Source organism: Panulirus ornatus, chromosome 1 (assembly GCF_036320965.1).
Source record: "Panulirus ornatus isolate Po-2019 chromosome 1, ASM3632096v1, whole genome shotgun sequence".
Classification (NCBI taxonomy): Eukaryota; Metazoa; Arthropoda; class Malacostraca; order Decapoda; family Palinuridae; genus Panulirus; species Panulirus ornatus.
In genome coordinates, this window is record NC_092224.1 from 70,918,837 (window position 1) to 70,945,823 (window position 26,987).

Below are 26,987 nucleotides of genomic sequence, written 5' to 3' on the forward strand. Positions count from 1 at the left end.
TTCAAAACACCCTCTTCTGCTCTCTCAACCACACTCTTTTATTTCCACACATCTCTCTTACCCTTACGTTACTCACTCGATCAAACCACCTCACACCACACATTGTCCTCAAACATCTCATTTCCAGCACATCCATCCTCCTGCACACAACTCTATCCATAGCCCACGCCTCGCAACCATACAACATTGTTGGAACCACTATTCCTTCAAACATACCCATTTTTGCTTTCCGAGATAATGTTCTCGATTTCCACACATTCTTCAAGGCCCCCAGGATTTTCGCCCCCTCCCCCACCCTATGATCCACTTCCGCTTCCATGGTTCCATCCACTGCCAGATCCACTCCCAGATATCTAAAACACTTCACTTCCTCCAGTTTTTCTCCATTCAAACTCACCTCCCAATTGACTTGACCCTCAACCCTACTGTACCTAATAACCTTGCTCTTATTCACATTTACTCTTAACTTTCTTCTTTCACACACTTTTCCAAACTCAGTCACCAGCTTCTGCAGTTTCTCACATGAATCAGCCACCAGCGCTGTATCATCAGCAAACAACAACTGACTCACTTCCCAAGCTCTCTCATCCCCAACAGACTTCATACTTGCCCCTCTTTCCAAAACTCTTGCATTTACCTCCCTAACAACCCCATCCATAAACAAATTAAACAACCATGGAGACATCACACACCCCTGCCGCAAACCTACATTCACTGAGAACCAATCACTTTCCTCTCTTCCTACACGTACACATGCCTTACATCCTCGATAAAAACTTTTCACTGTTTCTAACAACTTTCCTCCCACACCATATGTTCTTAATACCTTCCACAGAGCCTCTCTATCAACTCTATCATATGCCTTCTCCAGATCCATAAATGCTACATACAAATCCATTTGCTTTTCTAAGTATTTCTCACATACATTCTTCAAAGCAAACACCTGATCCACACATCCTCTACCACTTCTGAAACCACACTGCTCTTCCCCAATCTGATGCTCTGTACATGCCTTCACCCTCTCAATCAATACCCTCCCATATAATTTACCAGGAATACTCAACAAACTTATACCTCTGTAATTTGAGCACTCACTCTTATCCCCTTTGCCTTTGTACAATGGCACTATGCACGCATTCCGCCAATCCTCAGGCACCTCACCATGAGTCATACATACATTAAATAACCTTACCAACCAGTCAACAATACAGTCACCCCCTTTTTTAATAAATTCCACTGCAATACCATCCAAACCTGCTGCCTTGCCGGCTTTCATCTTCCGCAGAGCTTTCACTACCTCTTCTCTGTTTACCAAATCATTCTCCCTAACCCTCTCACTTTGCACACCACCTCGACCAAAACACCCTATATCTGCCACTCTATCATCAAACACATTCGACAAACCTTCAAAATACTCACTCCATCTCCTTCTCACATCACCACTACTTGTTTTCACCTCCCCACTTGCGCCCTTCACCGAAGTTCCCATTTGCTCCCTTGTCTCACGCACTTTATTTACGTCCTTCCAGAACATCTTTTTATTCTCCCTAAAATTTAATGATACTCTCTCACCCCAACTCTCATTCCCCCTTTTTATATATATATCTTTTTTCTTTCATACTATTCACCATTTCCCACATTAGCGAGGTAGCGTTAAGAACAGAGGACTGGGCTTTTGAGGGAATATCCTCACCTGGCCCCCTTCTCTGTTCCTTCTTTTGGAAAATTAAGAAAAAAAAATGAGAGGGGAGGATTTCCAGCCCCTCGCTCCCTTCCCTTTTAGTCGCCTTCTATGACACGCAGGGAATACATGGGAAGTATTCTTTCTCCCCTATCCCCAGGGATAATATATATATATATATATATATATATATATATATATATATATATATATATATATATATATATATATATATTATTATTATTATTATTATTAATTTTTTTTTTTTTTTTTTTTTTTTTTTTTTTTTTTTTTTTTTGCTGTCTCCCGCGTCTGCGAGGTAGCACAAGGAAACAGACGAAAGAAATGGCCCAACCCACCCCCATACACATGTATATACATACGTCCACACACGCAAATATACATACCTACACAGCTTTCCATGGTTTACCCCAGACGCTTCACATGCCCTGATTCAATCCACTGACAGCACATCAACTCCGGTATACCACATCGCTCCAATTCACTCTATTCCTTGCCCTCCTTTCACCCTCCTGCATGTTCAGGCCCCGATCACACAAAATCTTTTTCACTCCATCTTTCCACCTCCAATTTGGTCTCCCTCTTCTCCTCGTTCCCTCCACCTCCGACACATATATCCTCTTGGTCAATCTTTCCTCACTCATTCTCTCCATGTGCCCAAACCATTTCAAAACACCCTCTTCTGCTCTCTCAACCACGCTCTTTTTATTTCCACACATCTCTCTTACCCTTACGTTACTTACTCGATCAAACCACCTCACACCACACATTGTCCTCAAACATCTCATTTCCAGCACATCCATCCTCCTGCGCACAACTCTATCCATAGCCCACGCCTCGCAACCATACAACATTGTTGGAACCACTATTCCTTCAAACATACCCATTTTTGCTTTCCGAGATAATGTTCTCGACTTCCACACATTCTTCAAGGCTCCCAGAATTTTCGTCCCCTCCCCCACCCTATGATCCACTTCCGCTTCCATGGTTCCATCCGCTGCCAGATCCACTCCCAGATATCTAAAACACTTCACTTCCTCCAGTTTTTCTCCATTCAAACTCACCTCCCAATTGACTTGACCCTCAACCCTACTGTACCTAATAACCTTGCTCTTATTCACATTTACTCTTAACTTTCTTCTTTCACACACTTTACCAAACTCAGTCACCAGCTTCTGCAGTTTCTCACATGAATCAGCCACCAGCGCTGTGTCATCAGCGAACAACAACTGACTCACTTCCCAAGCTCTCGCATCCCCAACAGACTTCATACTTGCCCCTCTTTCCAAAACTCTTGCATTCACCTCCCTAACAACCCCATCCATAAACAAATTAAACAACCATGGAGACATCACACACCCCTGCCGCAAACCTACATTCACTGAGAACCAATCACTTTCCTCTCTTCCTACATGTACACATGCCTTACATCCTATTACATATTATTTTACTTTGTCGCTGTCTCCCGCATTTGCGAGGTAGCGCAAGGAAACAGACGAAAGAAATGGCCCAACCCACCCCCATACACATGTATATACATACACGTCCACACACGCAAATATACATACCAGTACATCTCAATGTACACATATATATACACAAACAGACACATACATATACACACATGCACACAATTCACACTGTCTGCCTTTATTCATTCCCATCGCCACCTCGCCACACATGGAATAACATCCCCCTCCCCCCTCGTGTGTGCGAGGTAGTGCTAGGAAAAGACAACAAAGGCCCCATTCGTTCACACTCAGTCTCTAGCTGACATGCAATAATGCCCGAAACCACAGCTCCCTTTCCACATCCAGGCCCCACAGAACTTTCCATGGTTTACCCCAGACACTTCACATGCCGTGATTCAATCTATTGACAGCACATCGACCCTGGTATACCACATCGATCCAATTCACTCTCTTCCTTGCCCGCCTTTCACCCTCCTGCATGTTCAGGCCCTGATCACACAAAATCTTTTTCACTCCATCTTTCCACCTCCAATTTGGTCTCCCACTTCTCCTCGTTCCCTCCACCTCCGACACATATATCCTCTTTGTCAATCTTTCCTCACTCATTCTCTCCATGTGCCCAAACATTTCAAAACACCCTGTTTTGGAAGGAGGTAAATAAAGTGCATAAGACAAGGGAACAAATGGGAACATCAGTGAAGGGGGCTAATGGGGAGGTGATAACAAGTAGTGGTGATGTGAGAAGGAGATGAAGTGAGTACTTTGAAGGTTTGTAGAATGTGTTTAATGATCGAGTGGCAGATATAGGGTGTTTTGGTCGAGGTGGTGTGCAAAGTGAGAGGGTTAGGGAGAATGATTTGGTAAACAGAGAAGAGGTAGTAAAAGCTATGCGGAAGATGAAAGGCAGCGGGTTTGGATGGTATTGCAGTGGAATTTATTAAAAAAGGGGATGACTGTATTGTTGACTGGTTGGTTAGGTTATTTAATGTATGTATGACTCATGGTGAGGTGCGTGAGGACTGGCAGAATGCTTGCATAGTACCATTGTACAAAGGCAAAGGGGATAAGAGTGAGTGCTCAAATTACAGACGTATAGGTTTGTTCAGTATTCCTGGAAAATTATATGGGAAGGTATTGATTGAGAGGATGAAGGCATGTACAGAGCATCAGATTGGGGAAGAGCAGTGTGGTTTCGGAAGTGGTAGAGGATGTGTGGATCAGGTGTTTGCTTTGAAAAATGTATGTGAGAAATACTTAGAAAAGCAAATGGATTTGTATGTAGCGTTTATGGATCTGGAGAAGGCATAGATAGAGTTGATACAGATGCTCTGTGGAAGGTATTAAAAATATATGGTGTGGGAGGTAAGTTATTAGAAGCAATGAAAAGTTTTTATTTAGGATGTAAGGCATGTGTACGTATAGGAGGAGAGGAAAGTGATTGGTTGTCAGTGAATGTTGGTTTGCGGCAGGGGTGCGTGCTGTCTCCATGGTTGTTGAATTTGTTTATGGATGGGGTTGTTAGGAAGGTGAATGCAAGAGTTTTGGAAAGAGGGGCAAGCATGCAGTCTGTTGTGGATGAGAGAGCTTGGGAAGTGAGTCAGTTGTTGTTTGCTGACGATACAGCGCTGGTGGCTGATTCGGATGAGATACTGCAGAAGCTGGTGACTGAGTTTGGTAAAGTGTGTGAAAGAAGAAAGCTGAGAGTAAATGTGAATAAGAGCAAGGTTATTAGGTACAGTAGGGTTGAGGGACAAGTCAATTGGGAGGTAACTTTGAATGGAGAAAAACTGAAGTAAGTGAAGTGTTTTAGATATCTGGGAGTGGATTTGGCAGCGGATGGAACCATGGAAGCGGAAGTGAATCATAGGGTCAGGGAGGGGGTGAAAGTTCTGGGAGTGTTGAAAAATGTGTGGAAGTTGAGAATGTTATCTTGGAAAGCAAAAATGGGTATGTTTGAAGGATTAGTGGTTTCAACAATGCTATATGGTTGCGAGGCGTGGGCTATAGGTAGAGTTGTGCAGAGGAGGATGGATGTGCTGGAAGTGAGATTTTTGAGGACAATATGTGGTGTGAGGTGGTTTGATCGAGTAATTAATGGAAGGGTAAGAGAGATGTTTGGTAAAAAAAAGAGTGAGGTTGAGAGAGCAGAAGAGAGTGTTTTGAAATGGTTTGGTCACATGGAGAGAGTGAGCGAGGAAAGATTGACAAAGAGGATATATGTGTCAGAGGCGGAGGGAACGAGGAGAAGTGGGAGATCAAATTGGAGGTGGAAAGATGGAGTGAAAAAGATTTTGAGTGATCGGGGCCTGACCATGCAGGAGGTTCGTGAAAGGCATGCAAGGGATAAAGTGAATTGGAACGATGCGGTATACCTGGGTCGACGTGCTGTCAATGGATTGAACCAAGGCATGGAAAGTTTTGTGGGACCTGGATGTGGAAAGGGAGCTGTGGTTTTGGTACATTATACATGACAGCTAGACACTGAGTGTGAATGAATGGGGCCTTTGTTGTCTTTTCCTAGCGCTACCTCACGCACATGCTGGGGAAGGGGGTTTTCATTTCATGTGTGGCAGGGTGGGAACAGGAATGAATACGGGCAGACAGTCTGAATTATGTACATGTGTATATATGTATATGTCTGTGTGTGTATATATATGTATACGTTGAGATGTATAGGTGTGTATATGTGCTGTGTGTGAATGTGTATGTTTATACATGTGTATGTGGGTGGGTTGGGCCATTTACCTTGCGCTACCTCGCTAACGTGAGAGACATCGACAAAGTAGAATAAATAGATAAATATATATATATATATATATATATATATATATATATATATATATATATATATATATATATATACTTTTTTTTTTTTTTTTTTTGCTTTGTTGCTGTCTCCCGCGTTTGCGAGGTAGCGCAAGGAAACAGACGAAAGAAATGGCCCAGCCCACCCCCATACACAATGTACACACACACACACACCCACACATGCAAATATACATACCTATATATCTCAATGTACACATATATATACACACACAGACACATACATATACATGCACACAATTCACACTGTCTGCCTTTATTTATTCCCATTGCCACCTCGCCACACATGGAATACTATCCCCCTCCCCCCCTCATGTGTGCGAGGTAGCACTAGGAAAAGACAACAAAGGCCCCATTCGTTCACACTCAGTCTCTAGCTGTCATGCAATAATGCCCGAAACCACAGCTCCCTTTCCACATCCAGGCCCCACACAACTTTCCATGGTTTACCCCAGACGCTTCACATGCCCTGATTCAATCCACTGACAGCACGTCAACCCCGGTATACCTCATCGATCCAATTCACTCTATTCCTTGCCCTCCTTTCACCCTCCTGCATGTTCAGGCCCCGATCACACAAAATCTTTTTCACTCCATCTTTCCACCTCCAATTTGGTCTCCCACTTCTCCTCGTTCCCTCCACCTCTGACACATATATCCTCTTGGTCAATCTTTCCTCACTCATTCTCTCCATGTGCCCAAACCATTTCAAAACACCCTCTTCTGCTCTTTCAACCACGCTCTTTTTATTTCCACACATCTCTCTTACCCTTACATTACTTACTCGATCAAACCACCTCACACCACACATTGTCCTCAAACATCTCATTTCCAGCACATCCACCCTCCTGCGCACAACTCTATCCATAGCCCACGCCTCGCAACCATACAACATGCAACATATATATATATATATATATATATATATATATATATATATATATATATATATATTTTTGCAGGGAAAAAATGCAATTGAGTGGGAGAAGTATAAAAGAAAGAGACAGGAGGTCAAGAGAAAGGTGCAAGAGGTGAAAAAAAGGGCAAATGAGAGTTGGGGTGAGAGACTATCAGTAAATTTTAGGGAGAATAAAAAGATGTTCTGGAAGGAGGTAAATAGGGTGCGTAAGACAAGGGAGCAAATGGGAACTTCAGTGAAGGGCGTAAATGGGGAGGTGATAACAAGTAGTGGTGATGTGAGAAGGAGATGGAATGAGTATTTTGAAGGTTTGTTGAATGTGTCTGATGACAGAGTGGCAGATATAGGGTGTTTGGGTCGAGGTGGTGTGCAAAGTGAGAGGGTTAGGGAAAATGATTTGGTAAACAGAGAAGAGGTAGTAAAAGCTTTGCGGAAGATGAAAGCCGGCAAGGCAGCAGGTTTGGATGGTATTGCAGTGGAATTTATTAAAAAAGGGGGTGACTGTATTGTTGACTGGTTGGTAAGGTTATTTAATGTATGTATGACTCATGGTGAGGTGCCTGAGGATTGGCGGAATGCGTGCATAGTGCCATTGTACAAAGGCAAAGGGGATAAGAGTGAGTGCTCAAATTACAGAGGTATAAGTTTGTTGAGTATTCCTGGTAAATTATATGGGAGGGTATTGATTGAGAGGGTGAAGGCATGTACAGAGCATCAGATTGGGGAAGAGCAGTGTGGTTTCAGAAGTGGGAGAGGATGTGTGGATCAGGTGTTTGCTTTGAAGAATGTATGTGAGAAATACTTAGAAAAGCAAATGGATTTGTATGTAGCATTTATGGATCTGGAGAAGGCATATGATAGAGTTGATAGAGATGCTCTGTGGAAGGTATTAAGAATATATGGTGTGGGAGGCAAGTTGTTGGAAGCAGTGAAAAGTTTTTATCGAGGATGTAAGGCATGTGTACGTGTAGGAAGAGAGGAAAGTGATTGGTTCTCAGTGAATGTAGGTTTGCGGCAGGGGTGTGTGATGTCTCCATGGTTGTTTAATTTGTTTATGGATGGGGTTGTTAGGGAGGTAAATGCAAGAGTCTTGGAAAGAGGGGCAAGTATGAGGTCTGTTGGGGATGAGAGAGCTTGGGAAGTGAGTCAGTTGTTGTTCGCTGATGATACAGCGCTGGTGGCGGATTCATGTGAGAAACTGCAGAAGCTGGTGACTGAGTTTGGTAAAGTGTGTGGAAGAAGAAAGTTAAGAGTAAATGTGAATAAGAGCAAGGTTATTAGGTACAGTAGGGTTGAGGGTCAAGTCAATTGGGAGGTGAGTTTGAATGGAGAAAAACTGGAGGAAGTGAAGTGTTTTAGATATCTGGGAGTGGATCTGTCAGCGGATGGAACCATGGAAGCGGAAGTGGATCATAGGGTGGGGGAGGGGGCGAAAATTTTGGGAGCCTTGAAAAATGTGTGGAAGTCGAGAACATTATCCCGGAAAGCAAAAATGGGTATGTTTGAAGGAATAGTAGTTCCAACAATGTTGTATGGTTGCGAGGCGTGGGCTATGGATAGAGTTGTGCGCAGGAGGATGGATGTGCTGGAAATGAGATGTTTGAGGACAATGTGTGGTGTGAGGTGGTTTGATCGAGTAAGTAACGTAAGGGTAAGAGAGATGTGTGGAAATAAAAAGAGCGTGGTTGAGAGAGCAGAAGAGGGTGTTTTGAAATGGTTTGGGCACATGGAGAGAATGAGTGAGGAAAGATTGACCAAGAGGATATATGTGTCGGAGGTGGAGGGAACGAGGAGAAGAGGGAGACCAAATTGGAGGTGGAAAGATGGAGTGAAAAGGATTTTGTGTGATCGGGGCCTGAACATGCAGGAGGGTGAAAGGAGGGCAAGGAATAGAGTGAATTGGAGCGATGTGGTATACCGGGGTTGACGTGCTGTCAGTGGATTGAATCAAGGCATGTGAAGCGTCCGGGGTAAACCATGGAAAGCTGTGTAGGTATGTATATTTGCGTGTGTGGACGTGTGTATGTACATGTGTATGGGGAGGGTTGGGCCATTTCTTTCGTCTGTTTCCTTGCGCTACCTCGCAAACGCGGGAGACAGCGACAAAGTATAAAAAAAAAAAAAAAAAAAAAAAAATATATATATATATATATATATATATATATGCTGGTTTAAAAAGCGAGATATACATAAGTATACTTATGTAAGTAGGAGAGATGGCCAGAGAGCGTTATTGGATTACATGTTAATTGACAGGCGCGCGAAAGAGAGACTTTTGGATGTTAATGTGCTGAGAGGTGCAACTGGAGGGATGTCTGATCATTATCTTGTGGAGGCTAAGGTGAAGATTTGTATGGGTTTTCAGAAAAAAAGAGTGAATGTTGGGGTGAAGAGGGTGGTGAGAGTAAGTGAGCTTGGGAAGGAGACTTGTGTGAGGAAGTACCAGGAGAGACTGAGTACAGAATGGAAAAAGGTGAGAACAATGGAAGTAAGGGGAGTGGGGGAGGAATGGGATGTATTTAGGGAATCAGTGATGGATTGCGCAAAAGATGCTTGTGGCATGAGAAGAGTGGGAGGTGGGTTGATTAGAAAGGGTAGTGAGTGGTGGGATGAAGAAGTAAGATTATTAGTGAAAGAGAAGAGAGAGGGTGGAGGCATTTGGAGGATTTTCGCAGGGAAAAAATGCAGTTGAGTGGGAGACGTATAAAAGAAAGAGACAGGAGGTCAAGAGAAAGGTGCAAGAGGTGAAAAAAAGGGCAAATGAGAGTTGGGGTGAGAGAGTATCATTAAATTTTAGGGAGAATAAAAAGATGTTCTGGAAGGAGGTAAATAAAGTGCGTAAGACAAGGGAGCAAATGGGAACTTCAGTGAAGGGCACAAATGGGGAGGTGATAACAAGTAGTGGTGATGTGAGAAGGAGATGGAGTGAGTATTTTGAAGGTTTCTTGAATGTGTTTGATGATAGAGTGGCAGATATAGGGTGTTTTGGTCGAGGTTGTGTGCAAAGTGAGAGGGTTAGGGAAAATGATTTGGTAAACAGAGAAGAGGTAGTAAAAGCTTTGCGGAAGATGAAAGCCGGCAAGGCAGCAGGTTTGGATGGTATTGCAGTGGAATTTATTAAAAAAGGGGGTGACTGTATTGTTGACTGGTTGGTAAGGTTATTTAATGTATGTATGACTCACGGTGAGGTGCCTGAGGATTGGCGGAATGCGTGCATAGTGCCATTGTACAAAGGCAAAGGGGATAAGAGTGAGTGCTCAAATTACAGAGGTATAAGTTTGTTGAGTATTCCTGGGAAATTATATGGGTGGGTATTGATTGAGAGGGTGACGGCATGTACAGAGCATCAGATTGGGGAAGAGCAGTGTGGTTTCAGAAGTGGTAGAGGATGTGTGGATCAGGTGTTTGCTTTGAAGAATGTATGTGAAAAATACTTAGAAAAGCAAATGGATTTGTATGTAGCATTTATGGATCTGGAGAAGGCATATGATAGAGTTGATAGAGATGCTCTGTGGAAGGTATTAAGAATATATGGTGTGGGAGGCAAGTTGTTAGAAGCAGTGAAAAGTTTTTATCGAGGATGTAAGGCATGTGTACGTGTAGGAAGAGAGGAAAGTGATTGGTTCTCAGTGAATGTAGGTTTGCGGCAGGGGTGTGTGATGTCTCCATGGTTGTTTAATTTGTTTATGGATGGGGTTGTTAGGGAGGTGAATGCAAGAGTTTTGGAAAGAGGGGCAAGTATGAAGTCTGTTGGGGATGAGAGAGCTTGGGAAGTGAGTCAGTTGTTGTTCGCTGATGATACAGCGCTGGTGGCTGATTCATGTGAGAAACTGCAGAAGCTGGTGACTGAGTTTGGTAAAGTGTGTGAAAGAAGAAAGTTAAGAGTAAATGTGAATAAGAGCAAGGTTATTAGGTACAGTAGGGTTGAGGGTCAAGTCAATTGGGAGGTGAGTTTGAATGGAGAAAAACTGGAGGAAGTGAAGTGTTTTAGATATCTGGGAGTGGATCTGGCAGCGGATGGAACCATGGAAGCGGAAGTGGATCATAGGGTGGGGGAGGGGGCGAAAATTCTGGGAGCCTTGAAGAATGTGTGGAAGTCGAGAACATTATCTCGGAAAGCAAAAATGGGTATGTTTGAAGGAATAGTGGTTCCAACAATGTTGTATGGTTGTGAGGCGTGGGCTATGGATAGAGTTGTGCGCAGGAGGATGGATGTGCTGGAAATGAGATGTTTGAGGACAATGTGTGGTGTGAGGTGGTTTGATCGAGTAAGTAACGTAAGGGTAAGAGAGATGTGTGGAAATAAAAAGAGCGTGGTTGAGAGAGCAGAAGAGGGTGTTTTGAAATGGTTTGGGCACATGGAGAGAATGAGTGAGGAAAGATTGACCAAGAGGATATATGTGTCGGAGGTGGAGGGAACGAGGAGAAGAGGGAGACCAAATTGGAGGTGGAAAGATGGAGTGAAAACGATTTTGTGTGATCGGGGCCTGAACATGCAGGAGGGTGAAAGGAGGGCAAGGAATAGAGTGAATTGGAGCGATGTGGTATACCGGGGTTGACGTGCTGTCAGTGGATTGAATCGGGGCATGTGAAGCGTCTGGGGTAAACCATGGAAAGCTGTGTAGGTATGTATATTTGCATGTGTGGACGTATGTATATACATGTGTATGGGGGTGGGTTGGGCCATTTCTTTCGTCTGTTTCCTTGCGCTACCTCGCAAACGCAGGAGACAGCGACAAAGCAAAAAAAAAAAAAAAAAAAAAAAGAGAGAGAGAGGAGACAAGCAGTTGTAGTGTAATTAAAGACAGATGAAGATTGATATCAGTTATCAGCCAGTGGCAACGATCCTTGGTAGATTCTTGTCGGAATTCAAGATTGAAGTTGATCAGTCAGGTTAAAGCCGCTCCACTGTGATGGTGGAGGTGGATCAGTCAGGTTAAAGCCGCTCCACTGTGATGGTGGAGGTGGATCAGTCAGGTTAAAGCCGATCCACTGTGACGATGGAGGTGGATCAGTCAGGTTAAAGCCGATCCACTGTGATGATGGAGGTGGATCAGTCAGGTTAAAGCCGATCCACTGTGATGATGGAGGTGGATCAGTCAGGTTAAAGCCGCTCCACTGTGATGATGGAGGTGGATCAGTCAGGTTAAAGCCGCTCCACTGTGATGATGGAGGTGGATCAGTCAGGTTAATCAAAGCCACTCCACTATATATATATATATATATATATATATATATATATATATATATATATATATATATATTTTGTATACATCATATTTGCATTTTTTGTTTTTATACATGACCTGTCATTTCTTTCATTATGCATAAAACGATCCTTAAATGCAATGAAATTGATTCATTAAGTCGGCTTATGATACACAGGTGACCCCTTGGTAGAGCTTTCGGTGAGCGTGAACAATGGTGAGGCGTGCCGTCGACTGGATGGATCTAAGGCAAATGCCATCTGCGCTCAGCAGATTGCACCGACTGACAGATGTGTCGTGAGTTGAGAACATTGTCTCGTTTTATTTAAGTCTTAGCATTTTCAAGTAGCTAGTATGTAGAATTAGATCTTTTTCCCTCAGGAATTGTGCCTATGAGTACCTTGGTTAACAGATTTTGAACTTATTCTGCATCTTTTGTGGTTCAGTGGTAGGTCTTTTTTTATCATTAAGTAAATGTGAGTGTGGTGGTCTTTTTAAGAAATAGTCAGAGTTAGTATTTATGGCTTCGGTTGCCTGTGCCATCATAGCTAACAGAAAAAAATTCACATTAAAAAAAACATCAAATTTCTACTTTAATTTGAATTTTTCAAGTAATTGGTAAGATATTTCATAGGTACACAAGATATTAAGTACTTTTGATTAAGTTACATGTGGATATCGAAGCTGAAAATAAATTTTCCTGGACCGTCTCCAATATTTGACAGATTCACCACTTTGGTGCTTCCAGTCTTAGTCAGCCATCATGTTTGGGTTCTGTTTACCTTGGTACTCTGCTTCTTTTCCATTCCTGGAATATCATAATGGAACCTCTAACCTCTCTCATCACTAACATGACCTAGATTATCAGGGAATTCGAGGTATAAGAGAAGAAAATGAATCTTATGAGATGTTTGGGATTCAGGCTTATTAAATATAGACAGTAGAATTACTATCAGCTCATCGAAGTTTTCAGCTTTTTTGTTGCCAAGAAATATGTGGCAAACCGATTTAAAAGACTACCAGGCACAGAATTCCTTAGACCCAAAGAATTTTGTTAAACTCTTCATTTGCTATTATTTATCTTATATGTGGACTGACAAAAAATCCTTCCTTCAACTTTTAATCACTAATGTGGAAAAACTTCTTGCAAAGAGTATTGAAACCTTCTCCTTTCTTTTTCAAAGCTTGACCGAGTTTTGCATTAAAATCAATATGATGTGGATAGGGGATAAATAGCTTATCTGGAGGTCCATCAAAGTCCATCTTGTCTTCTAGGTTGGAATAAAAAATCCACGTGGTATGCACTTTCTTTATGTAGTATTCTTTGTATTCGGTTGGCAGCCACCAACCAGGGAGGTATATTACCAGTACTACCCACCTTGGAATTGGGAGGATCAGTGATGGCTGTGTAGTGTGAACCAGCACTTCCATGGTTGTCAAGTTACACTCCTCTGCCCCACATTTGGACTGTTGGCATTCTCTCCACAAACACACAATTACTCCTTGTTACACATAACACCTGACAACTCTTAACTCACACAACTCATTCTTCATAACTAGATTTTTCCTGTGGTGAGTGCTATGCACTAGCCCTGCCTTTTGGCAAAATGGTTGGAGGAATAGATGGAAGTAGTAGGTAGGAAATACTACATAAGAACATTAGGTAGAAGTAATAGGGAGGAATATTAGTGGGAGCATTAGGTAAAAGTAATTGGTTGGATCATCATGTAGACACACAAGGTAATAGTAGTTGGTAGGAACATTAGGTAGGAGCCTCTGAAAATACTGTGTTTGAATTGCCCTCTGCCAGTGGTCTGTTAAGGGATATGCTCTAAAGGCTAAGAAGCAGCACTGAAGTTCACCAATCATGGAGACTTGTTTTTGCCATGGCCACCACCTTGAGGGAGTTCCTGAAGGGAACAATCATCAGAAATATTGGTAGATAGATAGATGTCATTTTCTCTCCACACTGTGGGATTAGTAAATGGTATTGACTATTATTTACCACTGAACCAATCTAACCATTTTTACTTGAAATTTACCAGTCCTGTGGAGACCCACTCTCCTAACCAAATTTACATCCAAAATTGTGACGTTAGTAAGTTTTGGTAAAGGGTGGCATGTTTCTTCTTTGAGGAGAAGTAAGCAACCTTAATTGTAGAGGTGGAGTAACTTTATATCCATTTACTCTTTAGTATTTTTCTTGTACATTGTGATATTATTTACCAAGTATCTCAAAAACTTAGTTAAGGGAGAAAAAAATTTCTACCTCCATATTCCCTGTATGTTGTAAAGTAATACTAAAAGGGGCAGGAGCAGGGGGCTGGAGATACATTTTCTTCTATTTCAGTTTCTAAGAGAAGGCGCAGAAAAAGGAACTAAGCAGAGGGTGCTTCATTTGACAGCTTAATTAAAGGTCATAAAGACGACCAAATGTTATTTTATCACCAGATATGTATTTGGCACAAAAATACTTCTCATAATGAGTTTTTCGAGGAAATCTATTTTTCTGCGAAAAATACCAAAAATTGCAAATAAATACTTGAGGGTAATTATTATCTGAAAAGACTTTTTTAAGATTGAAACATAGGATATTCAAACATTTCTATACTTGAAATAATTCTGGAAAATATATCATAATGCTCAAGATATTCAAACACTTCTATGCTTGAAATAATCGTGGAAAATATATCATAATGCTCTCAGTTACTGATACTTACCCAGTAGATACAGTGCGAATGATCAGATGATAGATACTTTAAAATTGACTTAATTTAAACGCTTAATTAAATTTAGGTCATAAAATGACCATTCAATATTTTAACCCCAAATTTGTATTCATCATTAAGAATACATCTAATGAGGTTTTAAGGGAAATCTATCTTTCTCAAAAAAGTACCAAAAGTTTTTGTTTCAGAATTGAAACATAAGATATTCAGTCACTTAAATACCTGAAATAATGATGGAAAATATATCATAATGTTCTCAGTTATGGATATTTACCTAGTAGATATGATGCAAATGATCAGAGAATACTTTAAATTTGAGTTAATTTAGCAGCTTAATTAAAGGTTGTAAAGACGACCCATCAGTATTTTAACCCCAGCTTTCTGTTCGTAATGAAAATTCTTCTTATAGTGAGGTTTAAAGGGAAATCTATTTTTCGCAGAAACATACCAAAGATTACAGGTTCAGGGTGATTTTTGGGTCAAGAAACTTTTTGTTTCAGAATTGAAACATAAGATATTCAAACACTTCAATTCTTTAAATAATCATGGAAAATATATCATAATCCTCTCAGTTACCGATATATATTATTTACTACACTTTTTCGCTGTCTCCCATGTTAGCGAAGTAGCGCAAGAAACAGACGAAAGAATGGCCCTACCCATCCACATACACATGCATATACATACACATCCACACATGCACATATATATACCTATACATTTCAACGTATACATATATATACATACACAGAAATATACATATATACACATGTACATAATTCATACTGTCTGCCTTTATTCATTCCCATCGCCACCCCACCACGCATGAAATGACAACCCCATCCCCCCGCATGCGCACAAGGTAGCGTTAGGAGAAGACAACAAAGGCCACATTCGTTCACACTCAGTCTCTAACTGTCATGTATAATGCACCAAAACCACATCCAGGCCCCACAAAACTTTCCATGGTTTTCCCCAGACGCTTCACATGCCTTGGTTCAATCCATTGACAGCACATCGACCCTGGTATACCACATCATTCCAATTCACTCTGTTCCTTACACGCCTTTCACCCTCCTGCATGTTCAGGCCCCGATCGCTCAAAATCTTTTTCACTCCATCTTTCCACCTCCAATTTGGTCTCCCACTTCTCGTTACCTCCACCTCTAACACATATATCCTCTTTGTCAATCTTTCCCCACTCAGTCTCTTCATGTGACCAAATCATTTCAAAATACCCTCTTCTGCTCTCTCAACCACACTCTTTTTATTACCACACATCTCTCTTACCCTTTCATCACTTACTCGATCAAACCACCTCACACCACATATTGTCCTCAAACATATCATTTCCAACACATCCACCCTCCTCGCAACCATATAACATTGTTGGAACCACTATTTTTTCAAACATACACATTTTTGCTTTCTGAGGTACTGTTCTCGCCTTCCACACATTTTTCAATGCTCCCAGAACTTTTGCCCCTTCCCCCACCCTGTGACTCACTTCTGCTTCCATGGTTCCATCTGCTGCCAAATCCTTTCCCAGATATCTAAAACACTGCACTTCCTCCAGTTTTTCTCCATTCAAACTTACCTCCCAATTGACTTGTCCCTCAACCTTACTGTATCTAATAACCTTGCTCTTTTTCACATTTACTCTCAGCTTTCTTCTTTCACACACTTTACCAAACTCAGTCACCAGCTTCTATAGTTTCTCACCCAAATCAGCCACCAGCACTGTATCATCAGCAAACAACTGACTCACTTCCCAAGCTCTCTCACACACAACAGACTGCATACTTGCCCCTCTTTCCAAAACTCTTGCATTCACCTCCCTAACAACCCCATCCATAAACAAATTAAACAACCATGGAGACATCACGCCCTCTACCACTTTTGAAACCACACTGCTCTTCCCCAATCTGATGCTCTGTACATGCCTTCACCTTCTCAATCAATACCCTCCCATATAATTTCCCAGGAATACTCAACAAACTTATACCTTTGTAATTTGAGCACTCACTTTTATCCCCTTTACCTTTGTACAGTGGCACTATGCATGCGTTCCGCCAATCCTCAGGCACCTCACCATGAGTCATGAATACATTAAATATCCTTACCAACCAGTCAACAACACAGTCACCCCCTTTTTTAATAAATTCCACTGCAATGCCATCCAAACCCGCTGCCTTCCCGGCTTTCATCTTCTGCAAAGCTTTTACTACCTCTTCTCTGTTTACTTCATTTAACAGCTTGATTAAAGGTCATAAAGATGACCAATCAGTATTTTAACCCCAAATTTGTATTCAGCATGAAAAATACTTCATGTAATGAGGTTTTAAGAATATGGTATTCACTCACTTCTATACTTTAGATAATCATGGAAAATTATTTATTTATTTATTTTGCTTTGTCGCTGTCTCCCGCGTTAGTGAGGTAGCGCAAGGAAACAGATGAAAGAATTGACCAACCCGCCCACATACACATGTATATACATACACGTCCACACACGCAAATATACATACCTATTCATCTCAATGTACACATATATATATATACACACACAGACATATACATATATACACATGTACATAATTCATACTGTCTGCCTTTATTTGTTCCCATCGCCACCTCGCCACACATAGAATAACAACCCCCTCCCCCCTCATGTGTGCGAGGTAGCGCTAGGAAAAGACACCAAAGGCCCCATTCATTCACACTCAGTCTCTAGCTGTCATGTAATAATGCACCGAAACCACAGCTCCCTTTCCACATCCAGGCCCCACACAACTTTCCGTGGTTTATCCCAGACGCTTCACATGACATGGTTCAATCCATGGACAGCACGTCGACCCCGGTATACCACATCGTTCCAATTCACTCTATTCCTTGCACGCCTTTCACCCTCCTGCGTGTTCAGGCCCCGATCACTCAAAATCTTTTTCACTCCATCTTTCCATCTCAAATTTGGTCTCCCACTTCTCCTCGTTTCCTCCACCTCTGACACATATATCCTCTTTGTCAATCTTTCCTCACTCATTCTCTCCATGTGACCAAACCATTTCAAAACACCCTCTTCTGCTCTCTCAACCACACTCTTTCTATTTCCACACATCTCTCTTACCCTTACATTACTTACTTGGTCAAACCACCTCACACCACATATTGTCCTCAAACATCTCATTTCCAGCACATCTACCCTCCTGCGCACAACTCTATCCATAGCCCATGCCTCGCAACCATACAACATTGTTGGAACCACTATTCCTTCAAACATACCCATTTTTGCTTTCCGAGATAATGTTCTCAACTTCCAAACATTCTTCAAGGCTCCCAGAATTTTCGCCCCCTCCCCCACCCTATGATTCACTTCCGCTTCCATGGTTCCATCCGCTGCCAGATCCACTCCCAGATATCTAAGACACTTTACTTCCTCCAGTTTTTCTCCATTCAAACTTGCCTCCAAATTGACTTGACCCTCAACCCTACTGTACCTAATAACCTTGCTCTTATTCACATATACTCTTAACTTTCTTCTTTCACACACTTTACCAAGCTCAGTCACCAGCTTCTGCAGTGTCTTACATGAATCAGCCACCAGCACTGTATCATCAGCGAACAACAACTGACTCACTCCCCAAGCTCTCCCATCCACAACAGACTGCATACTTGCCCCTCTTTCCAAAGCTCTTGCATTCACCTCCCTAACAACCCCATCCATAAACAAATTAAACAACCATGGAGACATCACACACCCCTGCCGCAAACCTACATTTACTGAGAACCAATCACTTTCCTCTCTTCCTACATGTACACATGCCTTACATCCTCGATAAAAACTTTTCACTGCTTCTAACAACTTGCCTCCCACACCATATATTCTTAAAACCTTCCACAGAGCATCTCTATCATATGCCTTCTCCAGATCCATAAATGCTACATACAAATCTATTTGTTTTTCTAAGTATTTCTCACATACATTCTTCAAAGCAAACACCTGATCCACACATCCTCTACCACTTCTGAAACCACACTGCTCTTCCCCATTCTGATACTCTGTACATGCCTTCACCCTCTCAATCAATACCCTCCCATATAATTTCCCAGGAATACTCAACAAACTTATACCTCTGTAATTTGAGCACTCACTCTTATCCCCTTTGCCTTTGTACAATGCCACTATGCAAGCATTCTTCGTTTGACTCCCAGAACACCCTCCAGCACCACAGGTCCGTACCTGTGTTGATTTTAGGTTCAGAAAAGCACTCCGACCTAATCGAGTATTTTATTTCAACAACTTTCTACTCCCAGGATGGCCTCGAGCACCGCAGGTCCGTACCTGTGTTGATTTTGGGTTCAAAAAAGCGCTCTGACTCATTGGAATATTATATCTCATCAACTTTGTTTGACTCCCAAAACGCCCTGAAGCACTACAGGTGCTGTGTCGATTTTAGGTTCAGAAAATCACTCCAATTCATTCAATTATTTTATCTAAAAAACTTCGTTTGACTCCCAGAATGCCCAGAAGCAACACAGGTCCGTACCTGTGTTGATTTTAGGTTCAGAAAAACACTCCAACTCATTCAAGTATTTTATCTAAAAAACTTCGTTCGACTCCCAGAACACCCTCCATCACCACAGGTCCGTACCTGTGTCGATTTTAGGTTCAGAAAAGCACTCCGACCTAATCGAGTATATTATCTCAACAACTTCTTTCTACTCCCACGATGGCCTCAAGCACCACAGGTCCGTACCTGTGTTCATTTTGGGTTCAGAAAAGCACTCCGAATCATTCGAATATTATATCTCATCAACTTCGTTTGACTCCCAGAACGCCCTGAAGAACCACAGGTCCGTACCTGTGTCAATTTTAGGTTCAGAAAATCACTCCAACTCATTCGAGTATTTTATGTAAAAAACTTCATTCGACACCCAGAACATCCTCCAGCACCACAGGCCCATACCTGTGTCGATTGTAAGTTCAGAAAAGCACTCCGACCTAATCGAGTATTTTATCTCAACAACTTCTTTCTACTCCCACGATGGCCTCGAGCACCGCAGGTCCGTACCTGTGTTGATTTTGGGTTCAGAAATCCACTCCGACTCATTAGAATATTATATCTCATCAACTTCGTTTGACTCCCAGAATGCCCTGAAGCACCACAGGTCTGTACGTGTGTCGATTTTAGGTTAAAAAAATCACTCCAACTTATTCGAGTATTTTATCTAAAAAACTTTGTTCAACTCCCAGAACACCCTCCAGCACCACAGGTCCGTACCTATGTCGATTATCGGTTCAGAAAAGCACTCCGACCTAATTGAGTATTTTATCTCAACTTCTTTCTACTCCCAGGATGGCCTTAAGCACCGCAGGTTCATACCTGTGTCAATTTTAGGTTTAGAAAAGCACTCTGACTCATTCAAATATTATATCTCATCAACTTTGTTTGACTCCCAGAATGCCCTGAAGCACCACAGGTCCGTACCTGTGTCGATTTTAGGTTCAGAAAATCACTCCAACTCATTCAATCATTTTATCTAAAAAACTTCGTGTGACTCCCAGAATGCCCCCCAGCACCACAGGTCCGTACCTGTGTCGGTTTTAGGTTCAGAAAATCACTCCAACTCATTCGAGTATTTTATCTAAAAATCTTCGTTCGACTCCCAGAACACCCTCCAGCACCACAGGTCCGTACCTGTGTCGATTTTAGGTTCAGAAAACCACTCCGACCTAATTGAGTATTTTATCTCAACAACTTCTTTCTACTCCGAGGATGGCCTTAAGCACCGCAGATTTTAGGTCAATTTTAGTCAATTTTAGGTTCAGAAAAGCACTCTTGACTCATTCGAATATTATATCTCATCAACTTTGTTTGACTCCCAGAACGCCCTGAAACACCACAGGTCCGTACCTGTGTCGATTTTAGGTTCAGAAAATCACTCCAACTCATTCAATGATTTTATCTAAAAAACTTCGTTTGACTCCCAGAACGCCCTGAAGCACCACAGTTCCGTACCTGTGTTGATTTTAGGTTCAGAAAATCACTCCAACTCATTTGAGTATTTTATCTAAAAATCTTCGTTCGACTCCCAGAACACCCTCCAGCACCACAGGTCCGTATCTGTGTCGATTTTCGGTTCAGAAAAGCACTCCGACCCAATTGAGTATTTTATCTCAACAAGTTCTTTTTACTCCCACGATGGCCTGAAGCACCACAGGTCCGTACCTGTGTCAATTTTAGGTTCAGAAAATCACTCACAACACATTCAATTATTTTATCTAAAAAACTTCGTGTGACTCCCAGAATGCCCTGAAGCACCACAGATCCGTACCTGTGTCGATTTTAGGTTCAGAAAATCACTCCAACTCATTCCAGTATTTTATCTAAAAAACTTCGTTCGACTCCCAGAACACCCCCCAGCACCACAGGTCCGTACCTGTTTCGATTTAGGTTCAGAAAATCACTCCAACTCATTCGAGTATTTTATCTAAAAATCTTCGTTCGACTCCCAGAACACCCTCCAGCACCACAGGTCCGTACCTGTGTCGATTTTAGGTTCAGAAAAGCACTCCGACCTAATTGAGTATTTTATCTCAACAACTTCTTTCTACTCCCACGATGGCCTCCAGCACCACAGTTCCGTACCTGTAATGATTTTGAGTTCAGAAAAGCACTCCGACTCATTCAAATATTATGTCTCATCAACTTCGTTTCACTCCCAGAACACCCTGAAGCACCACAGGTCCGTACCTGTGTCGATTTTAGGTTCAGAAAATCACTCCAACTCATTCGAGAATTTTATCTAAAAAAAACTTCGTTCGACTCCCAGAGCACCTTCCTGCACCACAGGTCTGTACTGTGTCGACTTTAGGTTCAGAAAATCACTCCAAGTCATTCAATTATTTTATCTAAAAAACTTCGTGTGACTCCCAGAACGCCCTGAACACCACAGGTCCGTACCTGTATCAATTTTAGGTTCAGAAAATCACTCTCAACTCATTCGAGTATTTTATATAAAAAACTTCGTTCGACTCCCAGAGCACCTTCCAGCACCACAGGTCCGTACCTGTGTCGTTTTTCGGTTCAGGAAAGCACTCCGACCTAATTGAGTATTTTACCTCAACAACTTCTTTCTACTCCCACGATAGCCTCAAGCACCACAGGTCCGTACCTGTGTCGATTTTAGGTTCAGAAAAGCACTCCAACTCATTCGAGTATTTTATCTAAACAAAACTTTGTTCAACTCCCAGAGCACCTTCCAGCACCACAGGTCCGTACCTGTGTCGAATTTCGGTTGAGAAAAGCACTCCGACCCAATTGAGTATTTTATCTCAACAAGTTCTCTCTACTCCCATGATGGCCTAAAGCACCCCAGGTCCATACCTGTGATGATTTTGGGTTCAGAAAAGCATTCCGACTCATTCGAATATTATATATCATCAACTTCGTTTCACTCCCAAAACACCCTGAAGCACTACAGGTCCGTACCTGTGTCGATTTTAGGTTCATAAAATCACTCCAACTCATTCGTGTATTTTATCTAAAAAACTTCGTTCGACTCCCAGAACACCCTCCAGCACCACAGGTCCGTACCTGTGTCGATTTTAGGTTCATAAAAGCACTCCGGCCTAATCGAGTATTTTATCTCAACTTTTTTCTACTCCCAGGATGGCCTTAAGCACCGCAGGTCCGTACCTATGTCGATTTTGGGTTCTGAAAAGCGCTCTGGCTCTTTTGAATATTATATCTCATCAACTTTGTTTGACTTCCAGAACGCCCTAAAGCACCACAAGTCCGTACCTGTGTCGATTTTACTTTCAGAAAATCACTCCAACTCATTCAATTATTTTATCTAAAAAACTTCGTTTGACTCCCAGAACGCCCTAAAGCACCACAGGTCCGTACCTGTGTCGATTTTAGGTTTACAAAATCACTCCAACTCATTCGAGTATTATATCTAAAAATCTTCGTTGGACTCCCAGAACACCCTCCAGCACCACAGGTCCGTACCTGTGTCGATTTTAGGTTCAGAAAAGCACTCCGATGTAATTGAGTATTTTATCTCAACTTCTTTCTACTCCCACGATGGCCTACAGCACCACAGGTCCGTATCTGTGTTGATTTTGACTTCAGAAAAGCACTCCGACTCATTCGAATATTATGTCTCATCAACTTCGTTTCACTCCCAGAACACCCTGAAGCACCACAGGTCTGTACCTGTGTCGATTTTAGGTTCAGAAAATCACTCCAACTCATTCGAGTATTTTATCTAAAAAACTTTATGTGACTCCCAGAACGCCCTGAAGCACCACAGGTCCATACCTGTGTCGATTTTAGGTTCAGAAAATCACTCCAACTCATTCGAGTATTTTATCTAAAAAACTTCATTCGACTCCCAGAACACCCTCCAGCACCACAGATCTGTACCTGTGTCGATTTTAGGTTCAGAAAAGCACTCCGACCTAATCGAATATTTTATCTCAACAACTTCTTTCTACTCACACAATAGCCTCAAGCACCACAGGTCCATACCTGTGTTGATATTGGGTTCAGAAAAGCACTCCGACTCATTCAAATATTATATCTCATCAACTTTGTTTCACTCCCAGAACACCCTGAAGCACCACAGGTCCGTACCTGTGTCGATTTTAGGTTCAGAAAATCACTCCAACTCATTCGAGTATTTTATATAAAAAAAACTTCGTTCGACTCCCAGAGCACCTTCCAGCACCTCAGGTCCATACCTGTGTCGTTTTTCGGTTCAGAAAAGCACTCCGACCTAATTGATTATTTTATCTCAACAAGTTCTTTCTACTCCCAGAACGCCCTGAAGCACCACAGGTCCGTACCTGTGTCGATTTTAGGTTCAGAAAATCACTCCAACTCATTCAATCATTTTATCTAAAAAACTTCGTGTGACTCCCAGAACGCCCTGAAGCACCACAGTTCCGTACCTGTGTCGATTTTAGGTTAAGAAAATCACTCCAACTCATTCCAGTATTTTTTCTAAAAAACTTCGTTCGACTCCCAGAGCACCTTCCAGCACCACAGGTCTGTACCTGTCTCGATTTTCGGTTCAGAAAAGCACTCCGACCTAATTGAATATTTTATCTCAACAACTTCTTTCTACTCCCACAATGGCCTGAAGCACCACAGGTCCGTACCTGTGTCGATTTTAGGTTCAGAAAATCACTCCAACTCATTCAATTATTTTATCTAAAAAACTTCATGTGACTCCCAGAACGCCCTGAAGCACTACAGGTCCGTACCTGTGTCGATTTTAGGTTCATAAAATCACTCCAACTCATTCGTGTATTTTATCTAAAAAACTTTGTTCGACTCCCAGAACACCCTCCAGCACCACAGGTCCGTACCTGTGTCGATTTTAGGTTCATAAAAGCACTCCGGCCTAATCAAGTATTTTATCTCAACAACTTTTTTCTACTCCCAGGATGGCCTTAAGCACCGCAGGTCCGTACCTATGTCGATTTTGGGTTCTGAAAAGCGCTCTGGCTCTTTTGAATATTATATCTCATCAACTTTGTTTGACTTCCAGAACGCCCTAAAGCACCACAAGTCCATACCTGTGTCGATTTTACTTTCAGAAAATCACTCCAACTCATTCAATTATTTTATCTAAAAAACTTCGTGTGACTTCCAGAACGCCCTGAAGCACCACAGGTCCGTACCTGTGTCGATTTTAGGTTCAGAAAATCACTCCAACTCATTCGAGTATTTTATCTAAAAATCTTCGTTGGACTCCCAGAACACCCTCCAGCACCACAGGTCCGTACCTGTGTCGATTTTAGGTTCAGAAAAGCACTCCGATGTAATTGAGTATTTTCTCTCAACAACTTCTTTCTACTCCCACGATGGCCTACAGCACCACAGGTCCGTATCTGTGTTGATTTTGACTTCAGAAAAGCACTCCGACTCATTCGAATATTATGTCTCATCAACTTCGTTTCACTCCCAGAACACCCTGAAGCACCACAGGTCTGTACCTGTGTCGATTTTAGGTTCAGAAAATCACTCCAACTCATTCGAGTATTTTATCTAAAAAACTTCATGTGACTCCCAGAACGCCCTGAAGCACCACAGGTCCATACCTGTGTCGATTTTAGGTTCAGAAAATCACTCCAACTCATTCGAGTATTTTATCTAAAAAACTTCATTCGACTCCCAGAACACCCTCCAGCACCACAGATCTGTACCTGTGTCGATTTTAGGTTCAGAAAAGCACTCCGACCTAATCGAATATTTTATCTCAACAACTTCTTTCTACTCACACAATAGCCTCAAGCACCACAGGTCCATACCTGTGTTGATATTGGGTTCAGAAAAGCACTCCGACTCATTCAAATATTATATCTCATCAACTTTGTTTCACTCCCAGAACACCCTGAAGCACCACAGGTCCGTACCTGTGTCGATTTTAGGTTCAGAAAATCACTCCAACTCATTCAAGTATTTTATATAAAAAAACTTCGTTCGACTCCCAGAGCACCTCCAGCACCACAGGTCCGTACCTGTGTCGTTTTTCGGTTCAGAAAAGCACTCCAACCTAATTGATTATTTTATCTCAACAAGTTCTTTCTACTCCCAGAACGCCCTGAAGCACCACAGGTCCGTACCTGTGTCGATTTTAGGTTCAGAAAATCACTCCAACTCATTCAATCATTTTATCTAAAAAACTTCGTGTGACTCCCAGAACGCCCTGATGCACCACAGTTCCGTACTTGTGTCGATTTTAGGTTAAGAAAATCACTCCAACCCATTCCAGTATTTTTTCTAAAAAACTTCGTTCGACTCCCAGAGCACCTTCCTGCACCACAGGTCTGTACCTGTGTCGATTTTCGGTTCAGAAAAGCACTCTGACCTAATTGAGTATTTTATCTCAACAACTTCTTTCTACTCCCAGGATGGTCTGAAACACCATAGGTCCGTACCTGTGTCGATTTTAGGTTCAGAAAATCACTCCAACTCATTCAATTATTTTATCTAAAAATCTATGTTGGACTCCCAGAATGCCCTAAAGCACCACAGGTCCGTACCTGTGTCGATTTTAGGTTCAGAAAATCACTCCAACTCATTCCAGTATTTTATGTAAAAAAGTTCGACTCCCAAAGCACCTTCTAGCACGTCAGGTCCGTACCTGTGTCGATTTTCGGTTCAGAAAAGCACTCCCACTTAATTGAGTATTTTATCTCAACAACTTCTTTCTACTCCAAGGATGGCCTTAAGCACCGCAGGTCCGTACCTGTGTCGATTTTGGGTTCAGAAAAGCGGTCTGACTCTTTCGAATGTTATATCTCATCAACTTTGTTTCACTCCCAGAACGCCCTGAAGCACCACAGGTCCGTACCTGTGTCGATTTTAGGTTCAGAAAATCACCCCAACTCATTCAAGTATTTTATCTAAAAAACTTCGTTCGACTCCCAGAGCACCTTCCTGCACCACAGGTCCGTACCTGTGTCGATTTTCCGTTCAGAAAACCACTCCGACCTAATTGAGTATTTTATCTCAACAAGTTCTTTCTACTCCCAGAACACCCTGAAGCACCACAGGTCCGTACCTGTGTCGATTTTAGGTTCAGAAAATCACTCCAACTCATTCCAGTATTTTACGTAAAAAAAAAACTTCGTTCGACTCCCAAAGCACCTTCCAGCACCACAGGTCCGTACCTGTGTCGATTTTCGGTTCAGAAATGCACTCCGACCTAATTGAGTATTTTATCTCAACAACTTCTTTCTACTCCAAGGATGGTCTTAAGCACCGCAGGTCCGTACCTGTGTCGATTTTGGGTTCAGAAAAGCACTCTGATTCATTCGAATATTATATCTCATCAACTTTTTTTGACCCCCAGAATGCCCTGAACCACCACAGGTCCGTACCTGTGTCGATTTTAGGTTCAGAAAATCACTCCAACTCATTCGTGTACTTTATATAAAAAACTTCGTTCGACTCCCAGAACACCCTCCAGCACCACAGGTCCGTAACTGTGTCGATTTTAGGTTCAGAAAAGCACTCTGGCCTAATCGAGTATTTTATCTCAACTTCTTTCTACTCCCAGGATGGCCTTAAGCACCGCAAGTCCGTACCTGTGTCGATTTTGGGTTCAGAAAAG

The 26,987-nt window shown here is 42.1% G+C and overlaps 1 protein-coding gene across 6 annotated transcripts in view; it reads left to right on the forward strand.

Annotated features, from left to right (window-relative positions):
- Window positions 1-26,987, forward strand: part of LOC139749449 (atrial natriuretic peptide-converting enzyme-like) — a 1,171,820-nt gene that overhangs the window by 1,124,087 nt on the left and 20,746 nt on the right. For all 6 annotated transcript variants that reach the window (XM_071663354.1, XM_071663333.1, XM_071663362.1 and 3 more), the window contains one exon: window positions 12,305-12,423. In XM_071663354.1, the coding sequence (XP_071519455.1) occupies window positions 12,305-12,423 (119 nt within the window). The remainder of the gene's footprint in view (window positions 1-12,304; window positions 12,424-26,987) is intronic.